We start from the raw sequence: 18,355 nt of genomic DNA, 5'->3' as shown, positions 1-18,355 counted from the left end.
TGTGTATTCGACGAGGAGTCATATGGTGTGTATACATATACTGTGTCTCCTTGCGACAGGGCGAGCCCATGCCGCTGAAGTGCTCCCGAACTGTGTTATGCTGAGTTAAGACACCAGAAAAGACACCCTACTTAGTCACATTATACTGACATCGTGCCAACCAATCCTCTTTCCTCTCAGTGCTGCGCGCTAAGCCAGGTAGAATTAACGGAGTACCATTATTAAAGTCTTTGATATGACCCCACCCTGGTGTGATCCCAGAACACCCGACTTCAAGGCGGACGCCACCGAAGACCTTACTGGCGAACTTTCACACATTTGACACACAAATGCGCACACCGCATCAGTGGAAGACGTGATCTTGAACGAACATTAGACATGATAAACGGTCATACAAGGTCTCACAAACAGTGATAACGCACAAATTTCCTTTCCGAGATTGACGCTAAACCAATAGGCCTTTCCGAACTGTCAATCAAGAACACGCAATTGACCAATCATAAGCAGAGTTGTTGCAAATAGGTCAATCGGATGAGGTGGGACTTCGGATGTTTTGGACCCATCTGTACCTTGTGTCCTTGTGACAAGCACTATTAACCCCTGGGCCACGGCTCGCCCCTTGGAATTTATTGGATTGTAGCTTAACACCGTACTCAAGATTCTTTCATTTGATGCGATGGAGATTACTTATAGGACTGCAGGAAACCGGGGGACCCGGCGTAAACCAGGGACATCTGACGAACTTTACTCCATGTGACACACAGATATGCACAGCATATTGTTGGAAGGCAAATGGTCTTGAACGAAAGTTACAACTTTACCTATTTTACTTTTTTCAAGAAAGTCCGAGGAAAAACACAATGCGGTGACCTTTCAGTTTCGCAGTTGTTAATGAAAGCATTCAGAATTAAGGTTCTCAACCACATGACGTTAATCCATAATCATTCTCTCAGAATTATGGTGTCATCAAACTTAATAATCAAAACAAATATATTTAAGTAGTTGAATGAAGACATCGGATGTCGATTATAACAAAAACTACTAAATCGGCACATCACACTCTTAAGTCTTTGGAAGTGAATGTTAAATCAACTGGAGAAATATGTTTCTGCTCTCTATTGCCCATGAGGTCTCCTGGGTAAAGGGAGTAGGACCTCAGCCCTCTGTTTGGCGGAAAAAGAGACTAGCATGGAACTCTGCCATGTGTGCGCGCTGAACAGAATAAATCTCTCTTAATTAAATCATCCAAATATGTCCATAACCTTTTCCGTAACGTTGCTGACAGATAAAGCATAACTTCTTCGGCGGTGGCAATAACAATATATCAAGAGCAAAGCGTGGGTGCAAACACTGTCTGATAATCTCCAGATTCACTTAGATTTTTTCCATTGTGATACATTAAGTTTATTGAATTGATTAGTATGGTTTATTTCGTTTAATATGGCACATTAAATTTATTGAATTGATTAGTAAGTCTTATTTTGCTTAATCATTTTTAATTTTTCATTTCATTCTTCTCGTGTCATTTATGGCCGTTGAAAGTACTACTCATTTGAAACCCATTGTGTATTCAGTCGATGGGAGTTTACAAGCGTTTTAGTTTCTAATTCTTCTTTTATGAGATATATTCAGCAACATGTGTTTAAAGTATACTGTCCACCTGCTGAATTTGTCCAAGGGATATAATTCCTGGTGTTTCAATGGTACATCTCGACCCAAAGTCATTCTATGCCAAAGTTCTTAAATTCTCAAGCTAGGACAGTGGAGACCATATCTTTTAGGCTTACCCTTCTATGAGAAGCAAACAGGTGGTCAACGAAAGGGAGTAACACGTAACTGTTGGCTGTAAAGGACAAATAATAATAGTTTCTTGCTCAGAACAGATTTCAGTGTAGAGAGTAGCATGTAAGTGAGGGACATTGCTGCTGCATCATGTTGACGACTGTCTTTAAGTGCCTTCTTCTCGCCTTGGTGCCATGGCCTGGGGCCGGGGACTACACGGTGACGATCCACCCGGAATATTTAGCTCAGGGAGGTCGGACTCACTTTGAAGCGGACCGCTGGAATGGCCACAACGGCCTGGACGGGTCCGCCTACATCAGTAAGAATAAGGCCATTGGTACAGAGAGCGGCAGATGGCTGAACAGTGACTTGAATGGTGACAGGTTCAGAAATGTAGGTGAAACTGAATACCACAAACTGAATGATTGATTGTTGTTTAACAACATAGTCAAAAATATCTCACCTGTACGACAGATGTGAGATTAAAGAATGGGAAAAACGGAGTTAGGAGTAAAACCATATACCGTTGGCAAGTTACTAACAGACTTCCCAAATATGCAATGACTTCGTTTGACCATTTTTCTATTCAGTTCAAAAACAACACAATATGCTAGGAAAAGTAGTTAAACGATTCGGATTACAGTTTATAGGTGTTAACTGCACCACACCAAATCTTTTTCTATTTATTTATTTATTATTTGATTGGTGTTTTACGCCGTACTCAATAACATTTCACTTATACGACGGCGGCCAGCGTTATGGTGGGTGGAAACCGGGCACAGCCCGTGGGAAATCCACGATTATCGGCAGGTTGCTGACAGACCTTTTCCCACGTTCGACCGGAGAGGAAGCTAGCATGAGGTGGACTTGAACTCAAAGCGGCCGCATTAGTGAGAGGCTCCTTGGTCATTACGCTGTCCTAGCGCGCAAACAAACTGAGCCACGAAGGCCCCCTTTTTTATTTGCTCGAAGCAAAACAACATTTAAAACATGAAGTATTTTGGTATTGAGTAAAACTCTCCAAACTTTGACTATAATAGCTTACACCTCTATATCACTACGGTTGACCTAATGAACTTACTTAATCTTCTTGTTTCCTTTCAGATCACGATGTATACACTCCAGCAAATTATAGCTTCTTAATTCTAAGCAAGGAATATATATTTTAACATTTCATATTTCTTGTCATTTTGTCTCCTTACAGGCACCAGAAGATCCCCACCGTAAAGGATATGCTGACCCAAAGTACTTTAACAACCCAAAATTTGAAGAAGCTGCTGCCGGCACATTTCTAAACAATTTGAAAGGTTATGGCTTTGACTTGGACATGGTGATGGAGCTGAAAGGTTTGTATCTGAAGAGCCAGATGTATAACATTACCTGGGTGGCACTCGCCATTACATGTACTTTACTCACTTATACTTGTTTGAGGGGGCCTCCGTGGCTCAGTTGGTTAGCGCGCTTAGTTCAAGTCCAGCAGACGCTGGGTTCCTCTCCGGCCGTACGTGGGAAGGTCTGCCAGCAACCTGCAGATGGTCGTGGGCTGCTCCCGGGCTCTGCTCGGTTTCCTCTCACCATAATGCTGGCCGCCGTCGTATAAGTGAAATATTCTTGAGTATGGCGTAAAACACCAATCAAATAAATAAATAAATATACTTGTTTGATCCCTTTACTTCACAGGGAAGGGGAAGAGAATACATGCATGTTATTAGAGGGATGCAGTGATTTTCCACGGGTTGCTCTCGTCTTCCTTAAAAATGTTCAACTTAAAACATCAATCACAGGCCGCAACATGAAACCAATAATTATATATTTGTAGAAAATAAAAGGCTACAGCATGGAAAGTAACATATTTGTAGAAAATAAAAGGCCGCATGGAAAGTTACAAATTTGTAGAAAACTAGGGATCACAGCATTGAAAGTTACATATTTGTGGAAAATAAAAGACTATAGCATTAATTGTAAAACCAGAGCAGTGGCAACAGTGTGATAGTAGTAGTTGGCGAATAATCACTGGAAACTGGTGATATTAGGCCTCTTGTCAATTCACCTCGGGGTTTTATCCTAACTGTTAATGTAACCTCTAAAGACAAACCTTCCGTTCGTTCATATCGTTATCTCGGTTATGACGGATTGCTTTTTTGCCTATTAACGGATTAATTGGTTCCTGGTTAAGGGTTCCTAATTCGTTATTACCTACAGATTTATTCGTTATCACGAACGGGTCATAAGGCATAATTATTCTAATACTCACTGTTTTGTGTGACCATACTTACATGTATGTATTCGCTGACGGCTGCTTTCCAGGAAAATTTTAGTATAGTAGTTTTATAATATTCATTTCTCTTTGTTTAGGTAGTTACTGGCCTCATTGGATGAACACTTCACTTCATAGGGGAAATTTCCCCAACAACCTGGATGCAGGAGCAGAAATGGTGTTGCTCTTACTGGAAGCTGTAAGCCGACATACGGGTGGTCACATTCCTCCATACTTTGAGGTGATCAACGAACCAGGCACGCTTTGGCAATCCGTTGACTGGGACACTATGGTAAATTACCACAGAATCGTGGCCGGGAAACTGAAGAAAAAATTCCCAAAGTTGAAAGTTGGTGGGCCGACAAATACCGGGTACATAGCCAACTCTGATTATCACGATTTCAGCCTCTGGAAAAGACTGCAACAATTCATGGACATGTCATTGGATCACATGGACTTCTTTTCTTTCCACGCTTACAACCGATTCCACAAAGAAGGAAACTCTTATGAGTGGAGCGGGATTAACGAAGCTCGTCTGGTTGCTGTCATTGACCTTATTGAGAGCTACGCCTGGCACAAGAAAGGGCGATCAGTACCGTTGATGGTCAGCGAGTTCGGGCTTGGCGGAGACAATGTCAAAACCCACACGCAGTCAAATTTTAACGAATGGGCATTCGCCTTTGCCCACAATGCCCAAATGTTCACTTACCAAAACTTCCGTGGCGACATGGACAGGGCGATTGCCTTTCTGTTGAGTAAGAGTCAAAACTTTGCAGGAGCTAGCCTCTTTCGGCAGGACCACTCCTACACCCATACGGCCAAAGCCTTCCAATTCTGGCACCATTTCAACTACAATCAGCAGTTTCTGAGAGTTGATAGCGTCTTCGATGGCAAAGAAAGACAAGTTTCTCCTCTGGCTTTAGCAGATCCGCATTCCCAAACAGTATACGTGCTTCTCCACAATTACCAACAATCAGCGACACACGTGAAGATAAACTTCGACAAACAATGGACACATGCAACTTTGGCCAAATCTACATGTTTCTATTTTAATTCTCATCAAACACCCGTCTTGGTCAACGATCAGACGATCACCCTGACAAACAACATGTTTACTCTCCCAGCCGAGGCTTCGTGTTACGTCACCATTAAATCCGGGCACAACTTCGCCTCAATCCCCACTTTACAGGAACACACGTACTATTCTAACGAGATGGTGATACCCGTAAAAGGTCACGACGTAGACACTACCGTCACGATCCCGTCCCTGGGGCATGTCCACTACGCACGGCTACGGGTAGCTGTCAGCGCCGTACACAGAACAGCTCACACTAAACCCAAAAACGTCCATGTCAACGGACACACCCTGACCTCCAGCTATACGCTCTATGCGCCGGGTAAGCAGTACGCAGACACGCTCTGGGATGTTTACGTCTACAACGTGCCTGGCAATATCCTAAAGCAACATTCCAACGCAGTCCGGTTAGAGTTTAACCAATTCGTCGGACACGTGTCGTCTGTGGCTTTGGTCACTGCCATCACTTCGGGGGGCACTGGCATTGTGGGCTAACCATCAGATCGTGCGATAAAGGCCCAAAGCACGAGTCTCCTGACATTTGTGGTACGCAAGCGCGGCCTAAATCACACAGACTGAATGCTGTTAGATTATGACCAAATTAAACATTCTTTTTCCTGCACTCAGAAAGATTTAAAAAAAAAAAAAATGAGAGTATAGTTAACTTCTGTGGTATTTCTCAATGGCAATTCGTTGTGTATCCTCAACGAATTCAATGGAAAAAAGAATAAACAAATCGAAATAGCAACACATTATTCGTTGTTTGGTCTTTCTTTGTGCTTGAGTCCACGCGCTCAAATAATGTAAACAACGTGCATATGTAAAATTTATACTAATCTAGGCGTGAAAACAAATATTTGTAATACCAGCCGTCCACCAAAATAGACGTTCCTAGTAAGTCACCATAAAATACCATCAGGAGTCTGAGATTTCCTTTAAAGCCAGCGAAAGAAGACCTGATTCTTTTTTTACCACCTATCATGGCAAATTTGCATTAGGCCTATGATTGCATAAATTGATCCGCATTGTGTGTGTGTGTTTTTTATCCGGGTTATACAAAATGGTTATTGAAAAGACTTATGGGATAAGACTCTGTGTTAATTCAGAAATGGGAGTAATCCCGGATCAGAACTATGAAAAGGCAGTTTTTGTTCGTTGGACCATATATATATATAGCCGACGTACAGATCCCAAACGGAAAATGAGACGGGGCGAACCTGTAAGGGTTTGAGCCAATGACCTTTCTGTAGCGAGTGTGTCAGACAGCACGACATGTATATAGGCTAATCGAGCATGGACTCAGCGTCGTGCCCAGTGCGTATACATTTATGACTTTACCTCAGATGGCTGATAAGAGCCACAGCATGCCTACAATAACATCAAATATTGAAGCATCACAACTTCGCATATTCGTTCCATCGCAACTTCGCCTCTTAGCATCGCAACCTTGGATTATCGTCTCATCGCCTCTTTGCATGGAAACTTCGCCCATTCACATCGCAACTTCAAGCCCTTCACTCTATCGCCCTTGACATTACTGAAGGCATACTGTGGTCTGTACCTGCCAACATACTTTCCAGTGGCATTTGGATCTCATTATTGGGCTAAGTAGCAGTAGAATTATGCCCCTTTCACGAGCTCTCCAGTGGCCATGTGGTGCAGAGGGCAAAACGAAAGTGTCCCAACTGAGAAGTGATGTGCCAACATTTTCTCTGACAAGGAACTCTCTAATGTGAGACAGTGTTTTGTTTTGTCGAGCTATTAGTCATGGAACTTCTAAAATCGATCGATCCCGTATGAAAGGTAAGTCATCCTCTACATCCTCAGTAGTCCTTCTGGCTATTCGGGACGGCCTAAAGTAACAGACGCCCTACGTAACGGCCTGTCAAATTTAGGGTATAACAACGGGGCAAATCGATATAAAACCCCGTGCGTAGATTGACTTAGCCTGTTTATACATGCCTTCTGTGTTAAAATTGGACCATTACCTGCCGAGAAATCGCCCAATTTCTAAAGACTGATGCCGCTATCTCTGGCTCGCGGCCGGCGATCAATATTAAAAACAGGATCGGATCGTTGACGAAGACGGAAACTGAATGAAACGGCCAATATATTAAGCAGGAATAATGTGGCAATTACTTTTGTATATTGATCTACCGTACTAGAAAGACTTCACGCCATTCTATAGTCTAGCACAGTAATACACCAGAGAAAGATAAGACAACACGTCTTCATCGTTGAAGGCCCCAAGCCGCACTGCTTTATTCAGAGAAGACCGCGTGGCATGTACATCAGTATGCAAAGTGATACGTCACTGATACGTCACAAGACGTGATATATTACACTCCTCCCTTTTTAGATGCGAAGTAACCTTGAGAACATTAACAAAGTTTCAATTAACTTTTAACTTCTTTAAACCTTGTAACATTTTGTTTCTTACAACAATGTTTCATTTTACTTAGATACATTTTATGACACCAACATTAAAACAATGTCACAAGTTTGCTCTAAAAAAAAACAGTCAACAACCAAGACATAAAATCTGAGTACATATGTATCTAGAACTTTAGAACAGCTGCAGCACTGAATACATATTACAAATCAAGTCTTCGTGGAGGTCTACTTACTCTACCAGACCTTCGAGGAATAAACACAGGAGAATCACATGACACAGTGTCATCAGGTTTACAATCTTGATCAAAAACTTTCGGTGTACATTTAGTAGATTCAGGTAAAGCTACTGCTTCCTTTATTGGACTTGGCACATTAGTTTGTACACTCGGATCATTTACATGTGGATTTCTGACAATGCTTGGATTATTTGGTGCAACACATGTATCCTTCCCTAGTAATACATCATTTGGATTTTGATCAGATTTAACATTTACAGAGTCATCACAAATAAGATGATCAGCATGAACATAGCGTTTGTTATTACCTGGAACTCGCACAATATAAGTGTGAGGACCTTTAATTGCAACAATGGTACCGGGGATCCATTTTACCTTTCCTCCCCTGATATTTCTTACCCGTACATGCTGATACAAATCAAATTTACGTACAGTGGGATTCAAACCATCGTGATGAAATTTGCTAGCTGTCTGTTTTCTTTCTACCTTTCTTTGTAAGTTAGGCTTTAACAAAGACAACCTAGTTCGCGGCGTTCGCTTCAGAAACAACTCAGCTGGCGTAATACCAGTCGTAGTGTGAGGAGTATTTCTGTAACATGACAGAACATGGGCTATTCTACTTTGAATACTCTCAGACTTTTCACACTTTTTAGTCCATTTCCACATTACTGACTTGTTAAGTAACGAATACAAAGCATGTAAATTTGATGACAGATTTGGTACAAATTTACCATAGTAATTCAACATTCCAAGAAATGATTTAAGTTCTGACACATTCTGTGGTCTAGGTGCATTTCTAATTGCATCTGTCTTGCTTTGCAATGGTTTTATACCCTCAGCACACAGCTTATGACCCAAAAATGTCACACTTTCTTTGAAAAATTCACATTTTTCTCCATTTAACTTGACATTGTGTTTCCTCAATCTAGAAAATACTTTCTCTAACACAACAAAATGCTCTTTCTCAGTTTCAGTTGCTACAAATATATCATCCATGTAACATAGCACGTGATCAATATTTGACAATATTTTATCCATAGTAGCCTGAAAAATGGAAGGCGCTGTTTTGACACCAAAACATAACCGTTTAGTTGCTAACAATCCTTTGTGAGTATTTAACACAAGCAACTTAGCAGATTCATCATCTAAATAAAGCTGATTAAATGCACTAGTCAAATCTAGTTTTGAAAACACTTTTGGCTGTGAACCATACTGGGATATCTTAGCAAACAGATCTTGAGTATTTGGTAATTTATATCCATCATCTTTAATCAATTCATTAACTGCTTTATAATCACCACACACTCTAATAGACTTATTAGGTTTCACAACATGGACTGTCGGTGAAGCCCATTCACAACTGTCAACTGGATACAAAATCTCTGATTCAATCAATCGGTCATATTCTTTTTCAACATCTCCAAGCAAAGAATATGGTACAGGTCTAGCCTTCTGATATACTGGTTTAACATTATCTTTCAATGCCAATGATGCTTTAAAACCTTTAATACCATTACCTTCATACGTAAACAGTACACTGTTCTGTCGTAACAGCTCATTGAAACAATCAGAAAAATCATCAGACTGCGGTACATGTTTAGGTAACTTCTTTGTTAGACCAACTTCATTTACAGTGAAAATACTTTGCCAATCCAATTTGATATGTTTTAACCAATCTCTACCCAATAAACATGGTTTCTGACCTTTTACAACAATCAAGTCAAGTTCTACAAGTGGGTTTTCCTCGTACTTTACAGGCACTCTAATTTCTCCCAAAATAGGTACAGGTGCATTTGTATAACTACGCAATGTGATGTTTACATTTCTGAGCGGGAACATTGTTAAACAACTTTTATACAATGTTTCAGATACAGTCGAGCGTGAGGCTCCTGTATCAAGCTCCATTTGTATGTTAGAATGTCCTACAGTAATATCTACTTTAATAGGTTTCATGCTTTGAGTTTGATTTACATTATAATTACCGTAGAGTCCAAATTCATCATGATCAAATTCAGAATTACTGTCTCTTGACTCTTCAGCATCATTTGAAATGTCCACGTATTTCGCTGAATTTCTTGATTTGAACTTACTTTGCGAATGTCCACGACCGCCTCTTGTACCTCTGCTGCCGGTATTTCCACCACTGTTAGAATTTGTGTTATCACTTTTCGGACACATGGCCTTGATATGTCCTCGCTGTCTACACCCATAACACTCAGCGTCTCTCAGTCGACATTCTCCAGTACTATGGTTTCTCCCACCACAGCATTTGCAGCCATCGCCGGATGTACTACGGTGTGCTTGGTCACGACCGCGTTCTCTGCCTCGACGTCCGCCTCTCCTCCCGGGGAACAGTCGGTTCATCTCCGCCGTGCCGTCGTTCATGCTCTCTCGATTAGCGGCATTCGCTAATTCGTCCGCTAGGCATTTCCTTCTTGCTTCGTCAAATGTAAGATTTCGCACAGATAGTAGATGTGTCTGAGTACGTGACATCTTCTGATTCAGTCCCGAAACTAGCTTGTCTCGTAAGGCATCGCCTAGAAAATTGCCGTAATCACAAGTAGAAGCCAATTTCTTCAGACGGACAATAAAGTCTGCCACTGATTCCTTGTCACCTTGTTTCGACACTCTGTCAAACCGAAATCTTTCTGCCATTACATTTGGAGTGGGCGCATAATGTTCTTTCAAGAGGTCCTTCAGTTCCTGGTACGTTTTCGTTCTAGGGGCGTCTGGACTACACAAGTTTTTGAGAAGTTTGTATGCTTCTGGACCGATGAGCGATAGGAATAAATTTGCCTTCCTCTCGTTTTCGATGGCGTTCGCTGCCATAAAAGCGTCGCATCTGTCCGTGTAATCTTCAAAAAGTTCAACACTCTCATCAAAAACTCCTAGATTCCCGAAAACTGCCATTTTCCCTTATACGTAGGTACGTTTCGTCTCGTCGCCAGTTTTGTATATTGATCTACCGTACTAGAAAGACTTCACGCCATTCTATAGTCTAGCACAGTAATACACCAGAGAAAGATAAGACAACACGTCTTCATCGTTGAAGGCCCCAAGCCGCACTGCTTTATTCAGAGAAGACCGCGTGGCATGTACATCAGTATGCAAAGTGATACGTCACTGATACGTCACAAGACGTGATATATTACAATTACATATTTGACTTCAGGGATAATATTAAATATTAGGCATGTGTAGGGTGCAATAACCATCAAACAGTAAATTATGGTGATTGAATAAATTCAAAATGAAAGTTTCTTCATTTTCACAGTCCAAGTTTTACTTAGTTTTACTTGATCCATTTATCAGCCTGTATATAGTCAGACATTTTGTAGAATAGTGGCCTTTGTGTTTGTCTTTCAGTGTCTTCATATTTATATGACAGTCATAATGTCTTCTGATATATGAATGTATTAATCATATAATTATGCAGACATTAAAAGACAAACACAAAGACCATGAATACGGTTATTGGATAAATTTATGATGAATGTTTCTTTATTTTCGCAAATTACGGACTTGACACGCGAAGTATTAAAAGATAATAATTAATATATATATATATAAACAAGAACACCTTAAATTTCTACATAGTATTCCAACTGCAGTTGGGATCAGGTATCAAGTGTGCCTGTCATTTAGCTGTATATGTAGGCATTTTTAACTTGAAAAACAAGTGTGACTGATATTGTTGATTTTGGTGATTTTGTGGCAAATAATGTTTCAGTGTTTATATTTAAGGGACTTTATTGGAGGTAGTCATTTTATTATATTTTATGACGTACATGAAATTGTGTTTTAAAATAACTTGCAAAGTGTGTATTACAGGCGAAATATATTGACGTTTTTGAAAAGTTACACTATGTGAGAAGCAGTGTGGATAGGTACAGCACCAGAGTATATTACAGCCTGCTAAATATGGACAAACAAATGAAATGCATAGAATACTTTTTACACTGAAACATTGACTTAAATGACTGAAAATAGGTTCCTTTGTAAGTTAATCCTAAATACAAGGCAAACTATGAGCAATACTGTAATGTGTATATGGAGAAACCACTGTTGTAAAAGACTGGGCTAAAGTGGATATATTGGTTTATTATGCAAAACATACTTTTTATTGTAGAAGACCGTGACTTTTGATATGGGAAAGTGAACTGATCACTAGTTGAAATTTTATTCTGTTTCTATGAAATTTATTTAAATAGCAATATGTTGCTATAAATAATCTAATTGTTTATTTTTTTTCTTTCTGACTCAATGCGGCGCGGTGACCCTGGAGCCTCTCACCAGTGCGGTCACTGTGAGTTCAAGTCTGGCTCATGCTGGGTTCTTGCTTGTTCGTGTGTGGACAGATCTGCCAGCAACTTGTAGATGGTCGTGGGTTTCTGCTGGGCTCCGTCATATGAGTGAAATGTTCTTGATTATGGCGTAAAAGACCAATCAAATTAATAAATAAAAACAGCACAATTTATTCGGCCAGTAAATCTAAGTTTGTCTTTTTTGTTTCTTTAAATAACTTGACTATCTTTGCTATCTTATCAATGAACTTTTATTAAAATACTTTCAAAGAGATAGATATGTTGGCAAGGAACTCTGTATTAATGCTTGACTGAAATGATAAAAAATACTATCATTAGACTATTTTATTTTTCTGGCCCAAGTCTCTGTGCTTATTGGCAGTGTGTACTAGTGGGAGGGGCGTGAAAGGGGTAGGTGTTGCGCTGCTTAAATACCCAAGTCATTTAGCATTTGATCAGGTGATCAGAAACGGCACCAGCTGAGAAGTATATAAGCCAAGTATTAACGATTCTCAAGCTACTGAATCTCCCTCCCCCACCCCGACCCCAAATCTTCTGCTAGCCACATTGTCCTACCTAAAATTACTAAATGTTAACTATAATTATTATTTAAATAATCATTTAATTTTTTCATACTGATACCCTTCTATATAACATGTAGATGTCCATACATAGAAAAAGGTAATTTTGATTTATTTTCATCTTATTCTTGCGGTTTATTTTTGACAGAAACATTTAATCAGATGTATTTGGATTTATTGGTCAACACTTCCACACATATGCTCTTTGCAAAACTACTTATGAGGAATTCCGTTTGAGTTTAATTTGGTGCACGTCAAATGTCGCCAAACATTACAGATTTTAGATCCAGATCTCCCATCGCATCCTGTCATATTCTCAGCACAGTCCAGTTTGCGACAGCTGCAGATTTTAGATCCAGATCTCCCATGGCATCTTGTCATATTCTCAGCACAATCCTATCTGCTACAGCTGCAGATTTTAGATCCAGATCTCCCATCGCATCCTCTTCCGAGCACAATCCAGTCTGCGACAACTGTGGATTTTAGATCCAGATCTCCCGTGGCATCCTCTTATGTTCTCAGCACAATCCGATCTGAGAGAGCTGCAGATTTTAGATCCAGATCTCCCATCGCATCCTGCAGATTTTAGATCCAGATCTCCCATCACATCCTGTCATGTTCTCGGCACAATCCTGTGTGCGACAGCTGCAGATTTTAGATCCAGATCTCCCATGGCATCTTGTCATATTCTCAGCACAATCGATCTGCTACAGCTGCAGATTTTAGATCCAGATCTCCCATCGCATCCTCTTCCGAGCACAATCCGGTCTGCGACAACTGTGGATTTTAGATCCAGATCTCCCGTGGCATCCTCTTATGTTCTCAGCACAATCCGATCTGCTACAGCTGCAGATTTTAGATCCAGATCTCCCATCGCATCCTGCAGATTTTAGATCCAGATCTCCCATGGCATCCTGTCATGTTCTCAGCACAATCCTGTGTGCGACAGTTGCAGATTTTAGATCCAGATCTCCCATCGCATCCTGCAGATTTTAGATCCAGATTTCCCATCACATCCTGCAGATTTTAGATCCAGATTTCCCATCGCATCCTGCAGATTTTAGATCCAGATCTCCCATGGCATCCTGTCATATTCTCAACACAATTCGGTCTGCGTCAGCTGCAGATTTTGGATCCAGATCTCTCATCGCATCCTCTTATGTTCTTAGCACAATCCCGTGTGCGACAGCTGCAGATTTTAGATCCAGATCTCCCATCGCATCCTGCAGATTTTAGATCCAGATCTCCCATCACGTCCTGCAGATTTTAGATCCAGATCTCCCATCGCATCCTGCAGATTTTAGATCCAGATCTCCCATCACGTCCTGCAGATTTTAGATCCAGATCTCCCATCGCATCCTGCAGATTTTAGATCCAGATCTCCCATTGCGTCCTGCAGATTTTAGATCCAGATCTCCCATCGCGTCCTGCAGATTTTAGATCCAGATCTCCCATCACGTCCTGCAGATTTTAGATCCAGATCTCCCATCGCATCCTGCAGATTTTAGATCCAGATCTCCCATCGCGTCCTGCAGATTTTAGATCCAGATGTCCCATCGCATCCTGCAGATTTTAGACCCAGATCTCGCATCGTATCCTGCAGATTTTAGATCCAGATCTCCCATCGCGTCCTGCAGATTTTAGAACCAGATCTCGCATCGCATCCTGCAGATTTTAGATCCAGATCTCCCATCGCGTCCTGTCATATTTTCAGCACAATCTGGTCTCCGACAGCTGCAAAGGCTCGAGATTTTAACCGTATGCTGTGTTGGCTTGAAATGTGAATCAATGATTTCTAATTTTAGAAATGACTCAAACCTACTGTTTTCGATGCAACTAATCATATGATGTGTAATTAAAAAGGGTGGTAAAAATAAGCGACATATCCAACATATCTAAGGAAACAAAATTCAACCATATTTGCCAAGCCAAATAATACACAATCCATTCCTTTTATTTGTTGTTGTATTTCAGGTAATTTTACGTTGAAATTGTTTCTGTTTTGGTCGTCTACAGCGGATACCGGCATCTGTACACATTCAGGGATAGTTTTCGGGTCTCTCAGTTTACAGTCCATAGATTGTCATCTTTTATACTTGTTACCAAGTGGAAAGCTCCAGCGTGATTGATGTGAACAGTTGACCTGTAAGGACCTCAGAGTCTGGTCACTCCCATGTTGTTATGTATAATAAATGTCTGTTGTTTCTGAGAACGCCTTGGAGAGTTTTCCTATCTGTGTTACACATGGAATGAAGATAAATGACGGTGACCATCCCTGTCACAATTTTACTTAAGACCCTGACCGCGGTCTTAATAATTGTCTGGAAGTACGTTCGAAATCAAATCTTCTGCCTTCTCTTGAATCTGGCGCAGGCACTATGGACTTGTCACTATTACAAGGCCGAGGCTTTCTTCCGGGGGTTTTATCATGTTTTTTTTTTTCCAGCTGTTTCTTGTTAGCTGACGTAAGGTCACCTGGTTTGACTTAGTTGTTACAGTTTTATCACCTACACTCATTTTAAAAGCTATAATATGTTAGCAATGAGTTCTCAAGGGACACTGGCAGGATGGTTTGGAATGAAGTTGTACGGCATATTTTTTTGCCTTCATTGCCCTCGAACGTAAAGGCTTTTAAAAACAGAGCAAGAACAATCTAAAGCCAGTTTTGCCATGGCTGTCTGACTAATGTGTTTTGAGACGAAATTATTATGTGGATTTTCTACATTTTCTACATTGACATTTTTTCTCATCCTGTTTATTGCCTAAGCTGACTTCTGTGTCTGTAGACTTATTTTGATTCTTAAGAAAATTTACTATTTCGTCTAAGTTAATCATTTTATGAGGAGTTACCAGCTGATCGAAAGGAACTGTTACATTCTTGTGCTCTGATTTTAACCTGTAGTTTCGAGCCCCAACTTGGCTGCGTTGTCTTCCGCCCAAAATAGTAATCTGGGAAGTAGTTCAAGCTGAGAAACAAAGGAGCTTCTTTCCCCAGGCAGTGAGATAAAACCAAAGAAACCTTTTGAAAACAAGATAGATAAATGCCTAAACAGGTAAACACTTACAGGCGTGAACAGCAGTGTAGTGTTTTTTTATTGTAATAATACGAATGTAGAAATGATTTTGACGGCAGACGACTGTATGCTTAGAGCCAGGATCGCAGACTATGAATGTATATGTAATGAGAGGATTCACAAATGACCAGGAAAGGTGTAATTTTTATGAGTATGCCAAGGTAAAATTCATAAAATGCACAGAAAATGAAATGGAAATACATCACAATTAATACATTTACTGAATTTTGATATGAAAATCATCCAGAAATGACCATTTCCAAGCTTACCTGGTAATTTTATAAACAAATACAGCTATTACTAAACCCAAACCAAAACAAGTAAACACACACAGTCAAAAACATTTAAGGTATGAACAACAGATATATTTGCTATACCGCAAAGACCATACAACTTTGTATTAAAGTTTTATATTAAATAAGGCACAATTAAGTAAATACATGTAGTACATGAAAAAAAAATTTAGCAGTTTGACAGAATCCCAATGAATGATGTGTTCAGCGCCTGTGTTGAAGTTTTGAATTTTTTTTGCTGATGATTTTTTTGATGATTTTTGCTCATGGAATAACATTATTTTTATCAAATTTTTTTTTGGACACATCAGGTAACTCTGGACGAGAAGAAATGAATTTACTGCTACATTTAGAAATGATTTTTAGGATTTTACATCCAGAGTTCATGTTTTTACTTTTAGCGTTTGTTTTTACATTCAGGATTAAAGATCTTAGCATCTGTTGTGTTTTAGATACTGAATCCACTCATGGCTGAAATTTGCCATTTTTGAAACACATTTTGGTGCATATTTTGATTCTCCATTTTCTTATCTTTCTTCTAAGTTAAAGTAAACAACGTTTACTTACGCAATACGTAATATATTCAAAGATGGTAGCATCTCCATGGCACATCTTTTAAGATTTATTTATGCATCCATATATTTTAACAATATAGAGAGACTTGGACGAACTGGAAAGATTTTGTTAACTCTATATATAGGCTGAAATTTCCCATTTTTGAAACACATTTTGGCGCATATATTGAGTCTCCATTTTCTTATCTTTCTTCTAAGTTAAAGTAAACAACGTGTACTTGTGCTATACTTAATATATTCAAAGATGGTAGCATCTCCACAGCACATCTTTTAAGATTTATTTATGCATCCATATATTTTAACAATATAGAGAGACTTGGACGAACTGGAAAGATTTTGTTAACTTTTAGATATCCATATTTAGCGTTTTTAAATCGACATAGAACGACCAGTTATATATTTTGTATGAGTTTCCATTATCTGTACATTAAAATCAAATGTATTCTTCTGTTAATTCACATTATTCACGTTATTCCTGTGTAGTATATGGGCCGTTTAAGCGCAGTATATAGGCCATTTAAGTGTTGTATATGGGCCGTTAGAGTGTAGTATATAGGCCATTTAAGTGTAGTATATGGGCCGTTTAAGTGTAGTATATAGGCCGTTTAAGTGTAGCATATGGGCCGTTAAAGTGTTATATATGGGCCATTAGAGTGTAGTATATGGGCCGTTTAAGTGTAGTATATGGGCCGTTTAAGTGTAGTATATAGGCCGTTTAAGTGTAGTATATGGGCTGTTTAAGTGTAGTATATGGCCCGTTTAAGTGTAGTATATAGGCCGTTTAAGTGTAGTATATGGGCTGTTTAAATGTAGTACATGGGCTGTTTAAGTGTAGTATATGGGCCGTTTAAGTGTAGTATATGGGTCATTTAAGTGTAATATATTTGTCCTTTATCGTCTTCGTGAACGATTAACTAACTAGCTAAGGTTTGCTTACCAGAGAGTAAATCAGGTTTTCTGTATAAATATTGTGTTTTTGGCTGATGTTACCTTCGACAGAGTCAAAACTTGAACATATTCCAAGTTTTATGTAAGGACAGAGAAATCAGATAAAGCCTTTATAGAATTATACAAAAATTTGAAATGTTTATTTTGTCATGGTATCGTACATAGTCCTACTGGCAATAGACAGAAAGTATTGGTAGCTTGGCAGTGGACTTCTCATTGGATTAAAAAATATTACCAAAATCTCATTCCCAGTTCTGTTTTCTTCTGTAGCAATCAAGAGTGACTAACCTCTTGTGTAGTTAAATTGTTTATTAAAAAATTTAGGCTATATGTGTCCTTTCTGTTCTCATGTATGTCATTCAGGGCATTTATATTAAATTTGTTATTAGTATAATTTACATTCTGGTGATTTTCTGTTCTCAGGTCATGGCTGGGAAAGTGCAAGCTTGTCGCAGCGTGGGTACTCTCATTAGGGAACACAACTCCTGCAGTTTTCTACGGGTGTTGTCTCCCTTGAGCTTTCCAGCTCATTGTTGCTGTAAGAGTTCAGATGGTACAGACAGTGTGGAAAAACGAGGATATGACTTTGATTCTGATACAACCCATGTACAAAGTCAAACTAAAAGAAAGCTTAGCATAAATGACAGACTGAGGAGTTTTGCAGAAAATGACACTGACATGCGGAAAGCTCACGGTTTTCCTGACACAGGTGGAGTTGTGCGTATAACTAGACCCATTAAACTGAAACATGGAATCTCTGAAAGCCGACGGGATGCTTTTCAGAATCAGTTTAAGTTCTCGGAGGATAGCAAAAGAGATTCCATGACCAGAAGTAA

General features: G+C 39.6%; 1 protein-coding gene across 1 annotated transcript; it reads left to right on the top strand.

Annotated features, from left to right (window-relative positions):
• Positions 1-1,868: 1,868 nt before the first annotated feature.
• Positions 1,869-5,757, top strand: LOC135476835 (beta-porphyranase A-like). Its single transcript, XM_064756970.1, has 3 exons — positions 1,869-2,175; positions 2,987-3,128; positions 4,138-5,757. The coding sequence occupies exons 1-3, from the start codon at positions 1,933-1,935 to the stop codon at positions 5,607-5,609; spliced, it is 1,857 nt and encodes a 618-aa protein (XP_064613040.1). The 5' UTR covers positions 1,869-1,932; the 3' UTR covers positions 5,610-5,757.
• The last annotated feature ends 12,598 nt before the right edge of the window (positions 5,758-18,355 follow it).

The sequence above is a fragment of the Liolophura sinensis genome, chromosome 10, assembly GCF_032854445.1.
Source record: "Liolophura sinensis isolate JHLJ2023 chromosome 10, CUHK_Ljap_v2, whole genome shotgun sequence".
NCBI classification, from domain to species: Eukaryota; Metazoa; Mollusca; class Polyplacophora; order Chitonida; family Chitonidae; genus Liolophura; species Liolophura sinensis.
This window is presented reverse-complemented; position numbering and strand designations above follow the sequence as displayed.